Source organism: Phascolarctos cinereus, unplaced genomic scaffold (genome assembly GCF_003287225.1).
Source record: "Phascolarctos cinereus isolate Bilbo 61053 unplaced genomic scaffold, phaCin_HiC Scaffold_4;HRSCAF=312, whole genome shotgun sequence".
Taxonomy (NCBI): domain Eukaryota; kingdom Metazoa; phylum Chordata; class Mammalia; order Diprotodontia; family Phascolarctidae; genus Phascolarctos; species Phascolarctos cinereus.
Window position 1 is genome coordinate 700,729,188 of NW_027555847.1, and position 17,965 is coordinate 700,747,152.

General features: G+C 44.3%; 1 protein-coding gene across 1 annotated transcript in view; it reads left to right on the top strand.

Annotated features, from left to right (window-relative positions):
• PTPN11 (protein tyrosine phosphatase non-receptor type 11) overlaps positions 1-17,965 on the top strand; it is a 71,531-nt gene that overhangs the window by 21,617 nt on the left and 31,949 nt on the right. Inside the window, exons 2-6 of the mRNA XM_020979888.2 lie at positions 1,463-1,585; positions 5,749-5,943; positions 7,812-8,004; positions 9,492-9,608; positions 10,297-10,410. Of these exons, the coding sequence (XP_020835547.1) occupies positions 1,463-1,585; positions 5,749-5,943; positions 7,812-8,004; positions 9,492-9,608; positions 10,297-10,410 (742 nt within the window). The remainder of the gene's footprint in view (positions 1-1,462; positions 1,586-5,748; positions 5,944-7,811; positions 8,005-9,491; positions 9,609-10,296; positions 10,411-17,965) is intronic.

Genomic DNA, 17,965 nt, shown 5'->3' on the forward strand with positions numbered 1-17,965 from the left:
CATTTTTCTTAGTAGTGATTTGGAACAATCTTTCAGATGGGTAATAGTTTACCATTCCTCTTTTGAGAATTCTTTGACCACTCATCCACTGGGGAATGGCTCTTGAGCTTATATTTTTATGTTAATTTCCTACATTATCTTTAATGTCAGCCACTTATATTTGATGGAAGGATTTTTTTCCTCAGTCAGCAGTTTCCCTTATTAAGCTAGCTGCATTGATTTTGTCATGTAAAATCTGTACATTTCATGTGATGGAAATTATCTATGTTATCTTTTGTGATTCCTCCTATCCCTTGTTGGGTTAAGAGTTCTCTCTCTAGCTGTAATTGTAAAAGGTTCGAGATCCTAGTTTTTTAAGCTTTGTGTGTTCCGCCCTGTAATATTCAGGTTGCATGTTCCTTTTGAGTTAATTGTTTATGATCTAAGATGCTGGTCTCCACTCATTTCCCCCACATTACTTTCCTTTGAGAAGTGGCATTAAAGACATGCTACAGAAAGTGTGTAATTGGTGAAAGAGTTGGGCTAGTCATATAGTAACAGCACAGACAGCCTGGCTGTGATACTGGTGCCCATGTAATGGGAACAGACCTAGAGGAACTCTCAGTGTGTTGGGGGGCCTCTTGGAGCACGATTTATGGGAAGACATGAGAGTCACAAGTGGAGCGGGTATGGTTGGGTTGCCGTTGGCCATACTGGAGAGGAGATTGTACTGGTACATTTCAGTGTGAGGAATTATGCTTCCTCTGTCCTTCCTGGATGTTGTACCGAGGGGATCAAGGCCTGCAGCATCTCCGCTGTTGTATTGCACTGGCATTGGGATAATATTGGTTGAGAAACCCCTTAAAAGTTCACTTAGTTGATAACAAAGCGGCCTCTTGAGTTAGCATTATTATGTCTCCTTTACAGTGAACTTTGTCACAGGCAGTACCAGTTTATAATGGATGTGATTCAAGGCATTGAACTGAATTAATGGTGATAATAGCCAGGACCTGCATGGTACTGTAAATGTTTGCAAAGCACTTCACATGCTGTGCCATTTGATCCTCACAACAACCTTGTGAACCAGGCGCTGTTATTAACCCCATTTTACAGAGGAGGAAACTGAGTCAGAGAAAGGTTAAATGACGTAAGTGATGAGTAAATGTCTGATGGAGGATTTGGAATTAGGTCCTTCTACACTGTTGCCGTTTCTGTAAATTAAGGCCAGAGTAAGCTGGACCTGTTTATTATGCCATAGATTTATCTTGGTGTTCCTCTTCGTGGTATCCATGAAGGAAGTTCTCTTGCGGAAAGTTTCTGATCAGAGTTTTGGATCAACATTCACGCGGTTTGCATTGTATGTTTTCATGGTAGATTTCTTTGTTTATGTTCTGGTCAGTGACTCATCAGTCATTTATACTCTGTCATAGTGTGGGAAATGTGGTCTAAAATCCTCTTCTTCTTTTTTTTTTTTCTCCCTAAGATGGTTTCACCCAAATATCACTGGAGTGGAGGCAGAAAATCTACTGCTGACACGAGGAGTTGATGGCAGCTTCTTGGCCAGGCCCAGCAAGAGTAATCCAGGAGACTTCACACTTTCTGTTAGGTAAGTTAAATGGAAATCTGTGTCTGGGAAGGGTCTCAGGGCCCATCTAGTCTGACACTCATTTTACCAGGGAAATGAAATGGTCTTACCAAGGTCATAGAGGTAATAAGCGACAGAGCCGGGATTGACCCCAGATCCTTCCACCCCAGAGCTCTTTATGATAATGCATGTCAGAAGAGGGAGCTTTGGTGGGAAATGTTTATGGAGTCTTGGGCAGTAACAAGATCAGGCCTCAGCAATTTTCTGCCTTTGATATTAACTAAAATATTTTGGAGGCATCTCAGCCTGTCTCTTTTAAAGGGCAAGTAGGAACACTGGGCCGAAGGCCAGACTTGTGCATCCTGCTTGGGAGGTTTGGGGATTCTGCTTCTGTTAGTTAGGTCCTCATGAACTTGACAGAAAGGTCGGAGCACTCCTCCAGTTACTCTTCTTCTCCCCTTCCCCCACTGAGACGCTGCTTCTCGGCAAGAACCAGAAACAGTTCAAGTCGGTAAATGTCCACTGTGCTCTGGGGGAAACAAAGGAAACCAGTGATGAATTAAAGTTTTGTGAATGAGTTCTTGATCTCAGCCTCATTGGAACCTGGTTTATTTAATAATCATCATAATGAGGATGAGGATGATAATAGTCGGCATTTATATAGCACTTACTGTGTGCCAGGCACTGCTTGGTACTTTAAAAATACTTGCTCAAGGGGTGGCTAGGTGGCGTGGTGGACAGAGCACCAGCCCTGGAGTCAGGAGGACCTGAGTTCAAATCTAGCCTCAGACACATAACACTTACTAGCTGTGTGACCCTGGGCAAGTCACTTAACCCCATTGCCTAGCCCCCCCCCAAAATGCTAGCTCATTTTATCCTAATAACAACCTTGAGAGGTAGGTGCTGTCATTATACCTATTTTACAGATGAGAAAACTGAGGCAATCAGAGGTTAAGTGATTTGCCCAAGGTCTGAGCTAAGTGTCTGAGGCCCGATTTGAACTCGGGTCTTCCTGACTCCAGGCCCAGTGCTCTATCTGCTGAACCACCTAGCTGCCTCTATTATTGTGGTTGTTCTGCTTCCATTGAAACTTAATTATGCTTTATTTAAATGGAAACTTAGACTGTTTCATGAGTGTGGAGATGACCGTGAGTTCTGAAAGGTGATGCTAGGTCAGAGGAGTCTCGTATGTCCTGCCAAGTTAAAAAAGCTTTGAATGTGGTCATGGTGTTGTCCCATATGCCTCTTGTCTAAGGACCAGCCTCTTTAACTTGGAGAGGTTCTTTATCAGGTTGGCTGCAGAGAGAGGAATCTTTTTTGACCACAGCAACTATTTTTTTAAATAAATTTTTATTTACTTCATGAAATATCTCCCAATTATATGTAAAAATTTTTTTTAAACATTCATTTTAAAAATTACGAGTTCCAAATTCTCTCTTGTCTCTCCTTCACCTCTTGAGAAGGCAATATGATATCAATTGTACGTGTGAAGTCATACAAAACATATTTCCATATTAGCCATGTAGTAAAAGAAAACACCCAAAACCCCAAGAAAAATAAAGTGAAAAAAGTTTTGTTCAGTTTTTGCTCGGAGTTCATCAGTTTTCTCTCTGGAGGTGGATAGCATTTTCTGTTATGGGTCCTTTGGAATTGCTTTAGATCGGTGTCTTGATGAGAGTACTTAAGTCTTTTGTAACTCGTTACAATGTTGCTGTTACTGGTACAGTGTTCTCCTGGTTCTGCTCACTGCACTTTGCATTAGTTCATATAAGTCTTCCCAGGTTTTTCTGAAACCATCCTGCTTGTCATTTCTTATAACACAGTATGACTTGATCACAGTCATGTACCACAGCTTGTTCAGCCCTTCCCCAGTTGATGGGCACCCCTCCGTTTCCAAATCTTTGCCACCGCAGAAAGAACGACTCTAAATATTTTTGTACAAATAGGTCCTTTCCCTTTTTCTTTGATCTCTTTGAGGTACAGATTTGGTAGTGGGATTGTTGGGTCAGAGGGTATGCAGTTTTATAGCCTTTTGGGCACAGTTCCAAATTTTTCTCCAGAATGATTGGACTAGTTTACAATTCCACTAACAGTGCATTAGTGTCCCAAGTTTTCCACATCCCCTCCAGCAATTGTCATTTTCCTTTTCTGTCATGTTAGCTAATGTGACCTCCCAAGTTGTAGGGGGGTTGGGATGTGTGTCAATGGAGGGGAGGGCATGGCACGGCTCCATCCAGGAAATCGAAGAGCCTTGAAGTGATGAAGTTTTGAATGGAAGTTAGTTGTGATTGATGCCCCCTCCCTGGGAGGATCTCACGGGCTGAACTGAGTGCTAATTCTACTCTTAGCTTTTTTGTCGATGTTTATTTTTAAAAAGAAAGAGTCAAAAGTAAGTGAAAGATATTTGGTGGCAAGATGTATTCTTGCCCAAGAGTTTTTTTTTTAAAAGATCATTTCTTGAGAATTAAAGTTAGCCTTTACCTCCTTTATACTGTTCTGAATGATAGAAACTTTCACAAATATTATTGGCTTATCATCAAGACTTCTAACAAGGCTTTGTGACTCTTTTGGAGGTGCCTTTACAATTGGATAAAGATTTCATTTTTTTTTTTTAACTCTAGTCTAATTTTGTTGACCTAATTTTTTCTGTAGGTGTTCATCCTGAAAAATTAGAATGGTCAGAACTTTGATTTAGCCAAGGAAGAATTTACTTAGACATTTCTTTGTTCACTAAGTAAAATCCGAAAGCCTAGGATTTAATATTAAAGTTGTTAAATTGGAGTCTGATTTGAGTGGAGCTGTGGAAGATTAACTTGCCCTGTCCAGGCCCTAGTCTCTAAGCAGGCTAACAATAGTCTCCTAAGTATGACTGATAATACCGTGGGTAGAAGAGTGGCCAAAGAGGCCTTGTCAGGGGTCTGCATATATAGTGAGGGTGGTCTCTGAGTGTCCAGCCCAGTGCTAGATGGAGCCCCGGGAACCAGAGGAGGGTTTCTATCAGACTGAGTGAGTCTTTGAGAGGGGAGTATATTCTGCTGTGGCCTGAACTGGACCAGATGGCCTTGGAGATCATTTTCAGCTTTGAGATTCTGGGATTTGTGGAGAGACACAGACAAGAATATCTCAGGATGAAAAGGCATCTAGGGGTTGTGGTCTACAACTCCATGCGGATGGAAGACCTGCATTGATGAGATTGGAAAAAGGCCGGAAGGGCAACGGGGAAACAATGTGGACCTGTAATTAAAATACAATTGTATTTTTAAAAATTGAAGGGAAAAAAATTATACTTATGTGGTGGTGATCCTTTCATCACAGGATCACAGATTTAGAGTTAAAAGTTTACTTCGAAGGCCCAGGGAGGTTGTGAGCTCTGCAGGGCCCCTTAAGTATGAAGTGCCTGAGATGGGATTGGAACCAAAGTCTCCCTAACTGGAAGCCCAGCACCCCAGCCACTGTATCAGGCAGGGGTCAGCAGGGTGTAGTCTGAGGGCCAGATCTGGCCTCACAACTGTTCTTAGTTCAAGGGCTGGACGGAAATAGAAGGCAGGCTGGCTTTGGCCCACAAAGTTTGTGTATCCCAGGGCAGCCAGGTGGCGCAGTGGATAGAGCACCGGCCCTGGAGTCAGGAGGACCTGAGTTCAAATGTGGCCTCAAACACAAAACACTTACTAGCTGTGTGACTGTGGGCAAGTCACTTAACCCCATTGCCTAGCCAAAAAACCCCCCAAAACCCCCAGAGTTTGTGTGTCCCAATGCTATACCACGTGGCCCGAATGACAACAGTGTAGTTTGTCACTGGGCCCGTACTCGGATCCATTCCTCATTGGTAGAACCTGCTGGCCCTGGTGCTTTGTCACCACAGCCCTAGCATGAGAGAACATTAAAACGGGACTTTGGTGGAGGATTTTGAAAAGCATAATGACTTACTGTCACATAAATTTTAAGTTGTACTGATACCTAGATTATATAACTGAATTTGTACAGTTGTTTAATTTACTCGGTGTGAATTGTGGCTGTGGGGTTTATTTCTGACACTTTTGGTGAAAGACAGGTCAGGTAGGGGCAGGGCTGGGTGGCTTTTAAGGTCCCTTCTGATGCTGCAGCTCTCTGATTTAAGGAAAGATAACATAAGAAGTCCTGTAGACAACTCACTGTATAACTCTTGTCTTGCCCTTTCCTTGTAGGCGGAATGGTGCCGTCACTCACATCAAGATTCAGAACACTGGTGACTATTATGACCTGTATGGCGGGGAGAAGTTTGCCACACTGGCTGAGTTAGTGCAGTATTACATGGAGCATCATGGACAGTTGAAGGAAAAGAATGGTGACGTTATCGAGCTCAAGTACCCGCTGAACTGTGCTGACCCTACCTCGGAAAGGTTAGTGCAGCGAGCCCCCAGAAACCCTGCGTTTCACCAGGGGAGGCTTGGGTAAGATCTCGCGTAGAGCCTGTGTGATCGATTCTCCTGTTTACGAAAAGCCTCCAACTGTCTCCAGAGGCTGGTTGGCTATAACGGCCTCAAGCCAGGGAGCCTTCATCCGGGGCAGGAGTTTCCAGAATGTACCTTTGTGCCTCTCATTGGGTGTTGTCAGAGAGGATAGCAGTTAGAAGGTGGCATACGAGAGTCGATGTGTCTTACGGGCGTAAAGAGCCGCTCTCTGCGGGAGCACGCTCGGCCAGTTGTTCAGCGGCACTGCCGACAGATGTCAGTTTAACCTCACAAGTGGAAAAAAGTACGAGAATCAGAGAGCCAGCGTTTTTCATCTGTTCTGTTAAATTAGGTTCCACATGCATGTGCAGAAAGGACTTGGCTTGGAAAGAATCCTCCTGAACTGGTGTTGGTCTGTAATGTGATAACTGCCCCTTGGGGGGACAAAATGGAAGCTGCAGCTCATGAAAGTCCCAGTGTTGGTTTGCTCGGTTTTTGTCTTCCCAAGACAATTCTCTGAACTTTGAAAAAATTTAAGGTCTCCCAATTAGATTTGCATATTTGCTACTTTAAAATGCTGCTTTTAAGTCTTACAGCTTCATTTCTCTGCTGTGTAATTGGCTGTCTAGTTGTTTCTGCAGCTAGCACCACTGCTGGAGTTTCAGATAATAGTGTATCACCTAGCTGGGTTAAAAGTAATTTTTTGAATTTTATTTTCTGCTTCAGAGTATGACTGGCTCATCACATCTATTCTTCTCACTGAAACACAATTCAGAGTCTTGTTAGGGGATCTGTGTTATTGCCTTTATGTAGAAAGGCCAGCACCTGGCTTCCCTGTGGGGCTCCTGAGGAGAAAGGCAGACACGGTGGTAATCCAGGGTGCTGCAGGATCTCTTTTCTTAGTCAATCCAGCCTCTGACTCTGTAGCCAGGCAGCTAATTTTCACTCCAGCAGGTAGCTGCAATACAGGTTGGAATTATGGAATCATTTTGAATGTCTGATTTCATTTGTAGTGGTAATCCTTTATCTGGAGGCCACACGCCTCGGGTAAGGCTCTTTCTCTGCCTCTACTGCCTCATAACTGCTTGTATTTACTAGTCCTTGAGACAGCAGTGGGCTTGAAGAGTTCTCCTGCTTTAGCAGCTGTTGGTGAGCAGATACAAAGTGATAACCTTCGCTTCTTAGAGATGAGAGTGGTCCAAGAGGAGCTGGGAAAAGATGAGAGTGCTTTCCTTTCAAAATGTTTTTATTATTAGCAACTCCATTTCTCAACATATATTTCCCCTGTCTCCATCACCCAGAGAGCCATCTCATCGAATACAGAATGAAGAAGAAAGAGGGACAAAACATGGTTCATCAGAACTAACCTACTTATCAACCAAGTCTGACATGATAGGCTGTGTTCAGCTCCCATGATCTCCACAGAGGTGGAGAGTGCGGCAAGGTCTTACCTTTCCAGAAAATTTCTGATGTTGTTTATGGTGGTTTCTCCTCCTTCTCCTTTTCCTATGTCCTTCCCCTCAATGTCCTTCATTCAGTTTTGAACTTCTTTAGGACAGTTTTTCATTTTCACATCCCCAGGCCCAGCACAAGGACTTGGACACGAGCATTTCATTGTTTGTCAATTCAAATTGAATTGAAGCAATTTGATAAGCGTCACGCAGCCCCTGCCCACTTGGGAGCTGCCTAGTCAAGGCCCCTATCTTTTTAATTGTGTTCGGGGATTCTGGTTCTTTTGTAATAGTTTGGAGCACTTTGTGTAATAAGATTGAAAACCATGACAGCCCCAGAATTTGTTTATGTTATGTAAATTTCAGGTGGTTTCATGGGCACCTCTCTGGGAAAGAAGCAGAGAAATTACTGACTGAGAAAGGAAAACATGGAAGCTTCCTGGTGCGGGAAAGCCAGAGCCACCCAGGGGACTTTGTTCTCTCTGTGCGCACAGGGGATGACAAAGGCGAGAGTAACGATGGCAAATCAAAAGTGACGCACGTCATGATTCGCTGCCAGGTAAAGCCCCGAGGGAATGTGTGGGTTGCCAGAGCTGCTTCTTTGGGTGGCAGTACCCCTGCTGCAACAGGCCTGGAGCTGGGGAGACCAGTGTAGCATCCTTGTTGCTTGGTGAGCCCAGGGCTTCTGTGTTTGCACTTTGTTGTTTATTAAAATTGATTGATTGTTTCAAGACTCTATTAAATTTTTGATTTTCAGTCCATCCCTGGCAGGTTGAATCATGCGCCAGTGAATCTTCTTCCCTGCAGCATCTCTAATATGTTTATGTTTGATTACATCTGAAGTCTGTCTCCAAGGCTCATCTGCCAAAGTTTATGGCCACAGATCCTTCTTAGGATTGTCGCAGTCTGCGCCTTTGACTACATTTGCCATTCTGCAACAGAGTCCTGGCATTAAGGCTCTTTTGGAAATGGAATGGGGGGGGGGAGTTGCTTTGTGCTGGTGAGCTGGCCCTACCTAAGAAGTCAGTTTGTTCACTATTTAATTTGTAAAATCGTGTTCTATGTAAAAATGGTCCTAATCTTTCTGCAGTTTTTTTTCCTAAACCAGCAATCCCAAATACTTACATTTTTAAATATCATCTTTAATGTCTTTTTGTCATTTTCCCCAGATAGCCTTTTTTCTGATCTCCTAGTTAGAAAATGTTCCCAGATATGCAGCTTAAAGTCCCCCCCTTTCTTTTTGGTTGAAAAATCCATCCTTTTTTTAAACTCACATTCGGAGGGTAGAAGGAAAATGGTCAGCAAAAAATGGTCAGAAAATGAAGGACTGGCAATTTGAAAATGGAAGGGAGTCCAGGGCTCTGGGTGCCTTTCATAGAGTCAAGATAGTGAAACTGAGGGGCGGCTAGGTGGTGCAGTGGATAGAGCTCCAGCCTTGGAGTCAGGAGGACCTGAATTCAAATCCAGTCTCAGATACTTGATACTTACTAGCTGTGTGACCCTGGGCAAGTCACTTAACCCCAATTGCCTCACTAAAAAGAAAAAAAAATTTTTTTAGTGAAACTGAGGCCAGGGAAGGGACTAACATGTGAAAGGCCACAGAGTGAAGGAGAGGCAGTGCCAGGACTAGAATCTAGGGTGCCTCCCGCCTCTCAGCCCTGCACCCTGCTTTTGCACTGCTTGTCTCCATTAACAGAAGGCCCAGAAGAGGCTACTTAGGAGGCCATCCCTTTCTTAATTTCAACCCCTCACTTCCATCACTGCTTGTAACCCCAGGTAGCTCCTGAGGAGAAGGGGATTTTTGTGGATTAGCACAGTGGTAGCATTTCTTTGCAAAGCTGCTGTCTGTATTAGCCTGTCAACTATCATCCTCTTGGGGCCCTCTCATGCTTGGTCATTGTTGCTTCCTTTCCCTGCATGCCTTCTGATTAGTCTTGACCTTTCCAACAAGGAGTGTCTTCTGGTGTCCTTTGGAAAAGAAAGATTGATCGATCCTAGGCCTTTGGGTAGCTGGGAATCACCATAGACTATTATTTGTCTTGGAAGGATCTGAAATATGATGTTGGTGGAGGAGAGAAGTTTGATTCTTTAACTGACCTTGTGGAGCATTACAAGAAGAACCCGATGGTGGAAACTCTGGGGACAGTACTACAACTCAAGCAGGTAAGCTCCCTCCCCCTCCAGAAAAAGAGGAGATTATCCCTTACTTTTGCTGTGCAGAGTAATTTGCACCAAGTTTTCATGTGGTCTGCAATAAGACTTTACCCATTTGGTTTGTTCAGAGTAAGCAAGCTGCTTATTAAGTCTTAGGAGTGATCATTGTTGAAAATCCCTGTGTGACTCAGTGGTGAATATTGTTATACTTCCAGCCAACTGTGAAACTCATTTACAAAGAGTCACAAAATCTTAGAACCAGAGAAGGAACAGTAGAGCTTGCCTGGTCCAGTGTCCTCGTTCTCCATTTAGGAAGCTGAGGTCAAGAAAGGTGATGCGACTAGCCCACGGTCACTGAATTTAGAAAAGGCCAGAGCCAGGGTTGGAACCCAGCTCCCATTCCGTATTTTCCATTGCACCAAAAAGAATGAATACACTTAATTGTGCCAGCAGCCTAGGCAGCCTCTGTGTGTTGGTCAGCATGTCAAAGCATATATGAAGAGGGTTATATCTTACATGCAGAGCTGAATTGAAACCAAAGTTGTGCATTTTGAAATTTTTATTGTGAATTGTTGCATATCCTAGGCCCCTTTGGTTCTGTGGATAACAACTTTGTTATGTAACACAGGAGACATTTTGGTATTAATTCAGGCTTCTTTAATATTTCTATTTTATGTCAAATGATCATCATGACTAGCCCCTGAATACAACGCGTATCAATGCTGCAGAGATTGAAAGCCGTGTGAGAGAATTAAGCAAATTGGCTGAGACCACAGATAAAGTTAAACAGGGTTTTTGGGAAGAATTTGAGGTAAGTTACCACTTTTTAACAGATGTTCATTTAGATGGGAGATAAATTGATCTAGTGTTTAAAATTTGAGTATAGAAATCAGGGGTTCTGAGTGTCTTATTGTCAGCGTTGCACAGTTTGCTGAAGGGGAGGCTGCTTGTAAGTTGAAAAGGTGCTCCCTTCTGGGAGGGTGGATGAGACTGTTGACATTGAAGATGTAAGCCAGCAGCTTCACTTGGCTGTCTTAGAGTGGATTGCTGGCAGAAAGCGGGAAGGAGGGAGTCTGTCCCTCTTTACTCTAGTTTTCCAGCAGTTAGCCAGGGTCTTGAGAAAAATTCACTGAAATCAGTTTTACTGCAAAGAATAAAAGAAAGGAAAAATCTCCTCATTGTATTATAAAAGTTCAAGGTCATTACTTTTGATAGATCAATGTCTGTGTGTGTGTGTGTGTGTGTGCATGTGCGTGTGAGTGCTAGGTACACATACACACTTGGTAGAAAAGAGTCAGGGATGGAAGTGTAGGACTTCGGGGCAGGGAAGAGAAGACGCATTCCTACAGTGCCTGTTACGTAGCAGTCAGTGTGCTAAGTACTTGTTACGACTATTATGCCATTAGATCAGGCCTGCCCAGGTGATGGCCCACAGGCCACGCAAGGTCCACCGAAGGATTTCCAATAGATAAAACGTAAGGTTGCCACTGCGCATGCTGTCATTTGTCATGTGACCCGTGGCAACCAGCCATCGTCAGCCTGTCGGCCTGTCTCTAGTATAACCTAACCTGCCTGTGGCCTGAATAAGTTCACAAGTTGTGCAGGTCTGCATGAGGTCCTCACAACAGCCCTGGGAGGGAGGTACTGGTATTATCCCCATTTTGCATTTGAGGAAACTGAAGCAAACAGAGGTAAAGCAACTTACTCAGGATCGTTAGTAAGTGGCTGAGGGTAGATTTGAACTCAGGTCTTCCTGACTTTCTGGCTAATTATATATTAATAGCACCATTCCTTTGCTTGTCATGAAAGACTTTTTCAGAAAGTCTCCAAACATTACGTGAAAGTTTAAGCTGTTATTTAAATGACCTGTTGTGTGACTTTGTGACATCATCATCTAATAAAGAAGAATTTAACACTATTTAAATATCCAAGAGGCGGCATCTAGTGGACAGAATTGTCAGCCTTAAAGTTAGGAAGACCTGAATTCAGGTCTCCCCTCTGCTCTGCCCCACCTGTGTCCTCAGGCTTCTTAGTGCTGCAGGGGCTCCACAGAGACTAGAAACTGCACAAGGATGCTGCCTGCGTGGCTAGAGGAAGGTTTTTTCAGCGGCTTTCCATCCTGGGGTCCAGCCTATTGTCCCCTGCCCCCCATCCCCCAATAAAAAAAGATGTGCGAAAGACCATAAAGTGTTGTGGGCACCTGCCTTTCGTTTCGATTGCAGGATTGTGAGCTGAAAGGGGCTTAGAGGTCATCTCGTTGTACAGGATTGAGCTTCAGCAAAGGGAAAGGACTTGCCCAGGGTCACCCATAGGAAGTAACTGGGCTGGGCTGGGCCTTGAACCTCAATTCTGACTCCAGACCTCAAGGCTCCTTCTCTTGCGTGGAACTCCCAGGAGCATGTTTTTAGTTGCTGGAAAGTGGCCCTGCGTTTTCAAGTTATGCCTGAGATGACTCTTTACAACCATCAGTTTCCCCTCAAGTAACTATTAGCTTCCAAAAAGTGAGAGAAAGATGACAGAGAGCAGTGGCCTAGGGAGGGAAAGGAAGGAACAGAATAACTGTCTCATTTATCCCTTTTTTTATTGGGGCAGTGATCAGAAAGAGGAGTCAGATCTTTCCAGGGAGCTCGTTGTAATAAGAATTTTGCTCTTGTTCGTCTTGATGGTGTCAAGATTTGGGCTTGCCCTCCTGGTCCTGGAAAAAGAGGGCTTGTCCTAAATGCAGCGCTGGCCTTTTTACCCTCCTGGACCACACACAGACCCAAGAGCTCTGTGGAACATTGTGAACATCAGGGAGGGATAAATGCCCGTTGTCTTTGGAAAGGTCTGCTGAGTGGTGGCTCAGCCGGGGCAGGCGAGGTGGCCAGATCTGGGGCTGCACTGAGCATGGATTCTAGATTGTTTGCCTTTTCTTTTCATTTGCTCCTCACCCCTTTTAGGTGTGTGCTCTTGTCTTCATTGTTTCAGCTTTAAAGACTGCCTCTGGGTGGGGTAAGGGTGGAGGCAGGAGACAAAACAAATCATTACCAGGAAAAGTGGGCTCACGGAGGCAGGTGCTTAGCTGGAGTGTGCTCAGATAGGAAAATTGGTCCCAGAAAACTGATGTTGTCATCTTGATGATGTTGCCTTCTCTTCACCTTAGCTGTTTTGGGGAAGGTGATAAATTAGAGATTTGTCCCTCCTTCCAGTGTGACGTGATGGTCTGTGAAAGGAGCCAGCTTCATCAAATGTTAATCCTGCCATTAATTTAGCTTTGACAGCCATGACTTGTTTGGATCTCTGGAACGCTCTGCAGGTGTCATTGATAATCAGCATGCCCAGGTTCTGGTGTTTAGAGGTTCCTCGGCCTTTAGACACTTTGCTAATAGAGAGGAGCTTGCTTTCTGAAGTACCCTCACCTCAGAAAAAATGCAAGTGGCTGGGCTGTGAAAAGGAGGCGCCGAGGATCACGAGCTTGGCTTTTCTGTCGAGCTGCTGGCGTCTCCTTCCCTTAGTCCGTGTGCCTGTGCTAAGGGAGGCGGCGGCAGAGTGAGCTGAGCCACATTCTGCACGGACGAATGTAGAGGTGGGTCTGGGTACTGTCGTTAGGTGTCCTGGATCTATGGATTATATCAGAAAAGAACCCAGCCGGAGCCTTTGTGCCGAGGTACCTGCCCAGTACTGCATTCAAAGGGCGTTTGTTCCCTCTGAGTTCTTTCACCCTAGGCAGCCAGGGGGCGCTGTGACCTAAACGGCAGAGGCGAATCTTGCTGCTTGCTGGCCTGCTGCAGGAGCTGAGCCCAGGACGTGGCTGGTTCCTCCTGCCCTTCACCCTCGTGTTCCTCCACCCATCCTGCAGCATTTTCCCACCCCATTGTCCCGAAGCAGTTCATCCAAGCCTCCTTTCTCCTCCCTTCTCTTTATCAGGTGGTGCCACTTCAGAGATTTGAAAGGATTGTCTCGTTGTCCAGTCTTTAAGCCAGAGCTACAGATACCAAAGAGGATAATAGCTCCCCTTTTTTTAGTTTTGGATTTCTTCTGCTCTTGCCATCCTCCCTGACTTTTCTTGATCTGCTGCTTATTCCCTACTGATTAAAGTTATTTGAGGTGCCTTTGAACTTAATTAAGGCATGCGCTGGTACAAGCACTTCTTAGACTAATCCATGGATTGTTATGGTTTGGATTTTATACATTTCAGAGTGACTCTAAAGAAAGATTCATTATAACTGGCAAGAGCAGCTCTAAGCAGTTTGTAGGTAACCAGTTATATAAAAGACACAGCCTGCTGGGACTTCAGATCCCTGAGTGAAGGATGCTGGTGTTTACAGTGAGGGCAGAAGGGGCCAGGATTTTAGAATTAAATCTTCAGCTTGGTCTGAGGCTCGTCTTTTGGGTAGATGTTCCTGTTCTCCAGTTCAGGCTCCTTGTTGGGGGGAGGGAGCAGGGCCTTCCTGCACCAGCCTTGGAGACCTTGCCACTGCAGAGGCTTTTCAGGAGCCAGCTGCCTGTGTCTGCACACTGTGCCATTGTGGAGCATTTTGGCTTTCGGGTGAAGTCTCTTTAATCGAGATTATGATTTCCTGGTGCTCTCGTTTGTGTCTCCGGAAAGCCAGGTTTCATTTTGTTACTGAAGTCCCTCTGTTTCTCCAGTGGGGATGTGGCTAAGTCAGATCTGGAGCTGTTTTTAGGTTGCCCAGGCCTGCCCCACTGCAACCATTTCACTGACAGCTAAAAGCTGTCGTGGAGACTTCTGGTGAGTCTAGTACATGACGTGTCTCCAGTAGAAACTAGTGTGTGCCTTCAAGCCACCGCCCTTGTTAATTTCCCTTGAAAGTTACTGTCTCTTTCTTTGGCAATCTGTGTGTAGGTTTCCCTTTTGTGATGCAGTTTGATTTCAATTCCATGTAAAAGCTGTGGGTTGTGCCCTTTGGTCCTGAATAAATACTAGCATTTAGAGCTGGAAAGGTCTTTAAACACCCCCTAGGACAGGGGTTCTTAACCTCTTTGGCAGTCTGGTGAAGCCTAGGGATCCCTTCTCAGAATCAGGTTTTAAATGCAGAAGATAAAATACAAAGGATTAAAAAGGAAACCAGTTGGGAGCAGCTCATTGGTGCAATGGTTAGAGCACTGGAGTCAGGAGGACCTGAGTTCAAATTTGGCTCAGAAACCCTGGGCAAGCCACTTAACCCTGATTGCTTCTAAATAAATAAATAAATAGAAATTAAAAAATGAAATAAAAAAGGAAACCACTTATATTGAAATGCATTTATACAGATACTTCTTAAAAGTTCATGAATTCCAGTTAAGACCTCCTAGTCCAGCCGTTTCATTTTATAGATTAAGAAACTGAGCCCCGGAGAGAGAATAGGTAACTTGCTTAAGGTCCCCTACCTAGGTAGTAGCAGAGTTGGGATTCAAACCCAGGTTGTCAGATTCCAAATCTGATGCTTTTCCCACCATAACATAATATGCTTTGGTGGTTTTTTGGTAGGAGTTCGCCCCAGTGGCAAAGTAGCAGCACCCCTGTGGAAATTCTATTCTCTCTCATTCCTCCAAAAGAGGGCCAGTTTAATACTTAAGCATTTTCCAGGAGGGAAATAAATACAGAACAAACTATGGGCTAGATTCAAGATTCTCAAGGTAGGCAGAGTTCCCATCACCTCTGGTAGGAGAAGAGTTATAATTTTCGTACAGGTAAAGGCCTGTGTAAGCCCCTGTGGGCCTGGAATGATCATCTGGTCTCCTGCTGATCATTTTACTTTGAATCATTTTCCCTTTTGTGTGTCCACTGCCACTACAGAGAAGGCAGTCACTTTGTTGAAAGAACAGACAGTCCTTTCTCTTTTGGGACTATTTTTAGTAGCTAAAGCAGCTTGTCATTGCTTCGAAGAATATAAATCCTTAAAATGTTAGGTTCTTTGGTCTCTTATCCCTCTACTGCTACTCCTCTTTCATTGTCATATATACACGGGTCTCCTCATCTTTAAAAACAAACACCCACATTCATTCACCCCTGCTGTGCTACCTACTGGCCTATTTCTTGCCAGGCTTTCATAGCCAAGCTTTTTCAAATGAGTGGTCTTTACTTGCTGCCTCCATTTTTTTCTTGATTCACTTGGTATACATCTCCACTGAATACTGAGGACATCAGAGACTTCTTTATTGCCAAATCCTGTGGTGTTTTGTTTGTCTTCGTTCCCCTTGATCTCAGTTATGTCTGACATTACTGGCCATGTTATTGAACATCTTTCCTTGGGCTTCCATGTCTTAAACTTACTCATTTCTCATAACCTACTTCTCCACTCCACTCCACTCCTGCTGTACCCAGAGATGGTTATAACCTTGATGTTGTTATCACCCACAAATCACTATTTTCATATTAATGAAATTTCCTTATCTAATCACAGTCTGTTGTCATTCTGCCTTTCCCTCTGCCTTGAAACCCTGAACTCTATTCTTTTTTTTTTTTTTGGTGAGGGCAGTTGGGGTTAAGTGACTTGCCCAGAGTCACGCAGCTAGTGAGTGTTATGTGTCTGAGGCCGGATTTGAACTCAGGTCCTTCTGACTTCAGGGCCAGTGCTGTATCCACTGCGTCACCTAGCTGCCCCTCTGAACTCTATTCTTTAACCTCATTGCAACCTCCAGTCCCTTGACCCCTCAAGTTCTTTCCCAAGGCATCATGTTTGAATTGGCTGCCCTCTCCTCTTTTGTCTGTCTTAACCTTTTGGTGAACTAGTTCATCTCCACACTGTCCTCTTCTCTTGGGTCCATTTCCACCTTATCCTGTCCCCAGTTTTGCCCTGTCAAACCTCAGTTTTGGATTAACTTTAACTATCCATAGCCTTCATTCCTACTCATGTGCTGCTAAACAAAGCTGGAAAAAAATCATGAAGCTGTGCTGATTGGATCCATTACAAATGTATGTTACATAATCTCATTTAGGTCCTCACTGCTGCAAGGCAATTCTTTTACATCTCCCTGATTGACTATTTTACTGCAATTATTCACAGCCTTCATTCTTACTCATGTGCTTATCTTTACTCTCCCCCTCTCCACTATTTACTTCCCTGCTGCCTACAAACATGCTGATGTTTCCTGTGCCCTAAAAAAATCCTCACTTGATAATCCGTCCTGGCTAGTTATCATCCCATATCTCTTCTCCTTTGTGTGGTTAAACTCATTGAGGCCATCTGTGATTTTTTTCTTCCTTTTCTTCCTTTTCTCTCACTCCCTTCTTAACTTTATACAACCTGGCTTTCAACCTTATCATTCAACCAAAACTCCTTTCTCCAAAGTCACCTAACAAACTCGTAATACTAAACCTAAAGGTCTTTTTCATCCTTCGTGACCTCTCTTTAGCCTTTGACACTGTGAATCACTCTCTTCTTGATGCTCTCTTATCTCTAGGTTTGTGGGACACTTCTTTCTCCTGGTTCTTCTCTTACCTATCTGACCCCTTTTCAGTCTCCTTTCCCTGATCTTTATCCAGGTCACATCCATTAACAATGATTGTCCCTGAGGGCCCTGTCCTGGGCCCTCTGCTTCCTCTGTGGTATTTCACTTGGTGGTCTTATCAGCTTCTGTGGATTCATGTCTATGCTGATGACTCTCGAATCTGCTTATCCAGCCTCTTGCCTGACTTCCATTTTTACATTTCCAGCTGCCTGTTAGACATCTCAAACTGGATGTGCAATAGATATCTTAAATTCTATATGTCAGAAATTGAATTATTTCCCCCTCTCAATCCTCTCCTCTTCCTCACTTCTCTCTTACTGTGGCATGTACCAATGTCTTCCTAGTTCTCTACATTCACAACCTAAGTGTCATCCTCGACTCCTCATTTTTTCACCCTCCATATCCAATCTGTTGTCAAGTTCTGTTGATTTACCTTCGCAGCATCTCTTAAATATACCCCTTTTGCTCCTCTGACACTGCCACTATCCTTATCATTTCACCTCTGGACTATTGCAATAGCTGCTGGTGAGTCTGCAAGCCTCAGGTCCCTCTCCACACCAATCATCCTCCATTCAGCCCCCAGAGTGATTTTTCCTAAAGTGAAGGCCTGACCAAGTCATCTCCCCTACTCATTTTCCTGTGGCTCCCTATCTCCTCCAAGCCCTGTATAACCTAGCCCCTTTGTACCTTTTCAGTCTTCTTACACCTTCCTCCGTGCCACGTACTCTTCCATCCAGTGACATTGACTTCCTGGCTGTTCAATGAGCGACGCTTTGTCCCTTGACTGGAGGCATTTTCTCTGCCTGTCTCCCGTGCCTGGAATGCTCTCTCTCCTCATTTCTGCCTGTTGACTTCCCTGGCTTCCTTTAAATCCCAGTTTTTTACAGGAAGCCTTTCCCAGCACCTCTCAATTCTAGTACCTTCCTTCTGTT